Genomic DNA, 2,822 nt, shown 5'->3' on the forward strand with positions numbered 1-2,822 from the left:
AAGGAAGGAAGGAAGGAAGGAAGGAAGGAAGGAAGGAAGGAAGGAAGGAAGGAAGGAAGGAAGGAAGGGAGGGAGGAAGTTAAAAATCATTAGACTCCTAAGGTGCTAAGAGGGTGAATCTGACGCCAGATCAACCGCCCTGGGCATGATTTGGGCAAGTGGCTTTGTTCCTGTGAGCCTCGTTTCCTGCCCTGCAAATGGAAACAACGCCTACCTCCTTCACGTGGTGACTGTGAGAAACAGGATGAATGGGACACCCCTGCCCTGTGCCTGTCACAGAGAGCCCCGTTGACAGCCCGGTCAGGAGAGGCTTCATCTGCCCCCTTCTTCTCCAGGAGGACTGGCAGTCTGGGTCTGCACCTGCTGACCTGCATAGCTGCCGCCAGCACTGGACTGTGAGCCCAGAAGGACAAAGATGTCCCCCTGTTCTGTGCACAATTAAGTTTCTAGCCACTGATGGAGAAGAGGCTTGTTAATTAATTAATTAATTGATGATTTTTTTTCATCAATAGCTGCCAGAGGGTCTGAAGAAGGAATGAAAACAGAAAGGGACTTCACCCAATTTGAGATTTTTCATAAATAGTTATTTTCTTATTTTTAATCCTTATTATCAAGATGATATACAGAGGGGTTACAGTTACATAAGTCGGGTAAAAAGTACGTTACATTTTGGACAATGCCATCCCCTTCCCTCCCTCTCTCCCAGTTTTTCCTTCATATCCCCACCCACAATTTGTAAAGTTCATTTTCAACATAGTATCTGGAGAGTATCATTGCTGCATTTGTTTACCCTTTGTCCCTCCATTTCTGTGCCTAGCCATAGCAACCCCCGCCAAAGACTTCAAACAGAAAAGAAAAACAGAAATAAAGAAAAAAACCTCTTGTTTCCATTTCCTGGAGTTCATGTCAGTAAGTATAATTTTATATGATCAGAAGCACATAGGCATTTTTTTGTGCCTTTCTGTTCCTCTAAGAGTATCTTCCTTTGATCTCATTGTGTGTGAATGCCTAGAGACCTGTATAAGTTACTATGCCCCTGTGCAGTTTAGATCTAGCTTCCCTGTAGGGGAGAAAACATGTGCCATTTGTCTCCATGAGCTTGGCTTACCTCACTTAACATGATTTGTTCTAGATCCATCCATAATATTCTTTGTAATGGCTGTGTAAAATTCCATTGTGTATAGGTACCACATTTTTTTTCATCCACTTATCTACTATAGAGCATCTGGACTGTGTCCACAACTTAGTTATTGTGAAGAATGCAGCAACCAACATGGATGTGCAAGTGTCTTCATGGTATTCTGGCTTGTGATGTTCTGGGTAGATGCCAAGGAGTGGTAATGACCGTGTCATTAGGAAGCTCTACGAAAAACAGCTATTTTTAATGACTCGCCTTTCCTTTCTCACCCTTTCTACTTTGTTCTGCTCTCCTCCTCCCGGACTTTCTATCTGTTGCTTCGTCTTTGAATTTGCCATTGCATTTCTTAAGAATTCTCTCCAACAGCCTCCATCTGGTAGCCGGAACAGAGAAGGAGATTGATTTCATTCCTGTTTGGACTTGAGATACAAAGACAGCATCAGAGCCGGAGGCCAAGGGAGCCAGCACAGCGTCGGCCTAGACAAGTAGAAGACTCCAAGGGGAGGAGCCCTGGAGATCAAAGCTCTGAAGATTTATGAGTGTCAGAATAATAGGATGGTGGAGTCCACAGGTCTTTCAGAGACCCTCCAGCTGTCACCCTCATTCCTCTACAATTTCGTTCACCCATCCTCCCTTTGGCAAGTGCAGAAACTTCTGGAGAAACTTGGGTCCCAAGAAAGAATCTAGCTATGCAAGGTCATCGACATCATTGCTTGTCACGCAAGATGGTTTAGGCAAGCCTCTGCTTATGGCAGTAGCTGGCTTCTGTGTTTATTCAGGAGCTCAATCATTGTTTCAGACCATGGAGGACAGGCAGAAAAAGAGCAGAAGCTTTGAGACCAGGCCAAACTGGCTTTCATTCTGTGCTTGATCACTGCTACACTGTGCGATCTCAGCTGAGTTAACTTCGCTTTTCTAAGCTAGTGCTTCCTGACCTGTAAAATAGGTATAAGGGTCCTGGCTCCAGTGGGTCCAAGTTCCTAGATTCAAATCTCCAGCCCCACAGCCTGAGTATCTAGGAATGAATCTAAATGGTCACTAAGGTGGGTGACAGAAACTGAATTCCATGATGACCTACTCAAAATAAAGCTATTTGCAGAAAATTCTCATTGAAACAATACAACAACTTAGCAGCCTTCCTAAGTGACTTAAGAAGTCAGTAATGTCACAATGGAATTACTTTATGGTACCTGTTTTCTCATTTCTCCAGCATGAAGGTCCAGCAGACATTATCTTGACCCTAGCTATTAACAAATATATAGACAAAAGGCTGGGAATATAGGGCTGGGAACATGCGCTGAGCCCTGTTTGATCTCTGGCAGTGTGGGAGAGGGAGAAAGGAAGAAAAAGAAAGAAGAGAGGGAGGGAGGAAGAAAGGGAGGGAGAGAGGTAAGGAGGGAGGTGTGTTTCCTACACAGGATGGAGTCGTGTGTGCGAGAGATGAGGTCTGTATATGCTCTTTAATTCTGCTTAAAAATGTATTTCTAATTTAACTGTTTAAGATAGTTCTTTCCATGTTAATTGGCAGTTGTGTTGATGTTATTGGGTTTTCTACAGAGTACCAGTTCTGGGGCTTGAACTCAGGGCCTGGGTGCTGTCCCTGAACTTATTTTGCTTAAAGCTAGCACTCTATCACTTGAGCCACAGCTGCTCCACTTTTGGTTTGGGTTTTTTTTTTTTTTTT

At 43.9% G+C, this 2,822-nt stretch overlaps 1 protein-coding gene across 1 annotated transcript in view; it reads right to left on the bottom strand.

Moving 5' to 3' along the window:
• Positions 1-312: 312 nt before the first annotated feature.
• Positions 313-2,822, bottom strand: part of Krt9 (keratin 9, type I) — a 10,370-nt gene continuing 7,860 nt past the window's right edge. The window contains exon 11 of the mRNA XM_013037361.1: positions 313-393. Coding sequence (XP_012892815.1) covers positions 313-393 — 81 coding nt within the window. The remainder of the gene's footprint in view (positions 394-2,822) is intronic.

Source organism: Dipodomys ordii, unplaced genomic scaffold (assembly GCF_000151885.1).
Source record: "Dipodomys ordii isolate 6190 unplaced genomic scaffold, Dord_2.0 Scaffold7, whole genome shotgun sequence".
NCBI lineage: Eukaryota > Metazoa > Chordata > Mammalia > Rodentia > Heteromyidae > Dipodomys > Dipodomys ordii.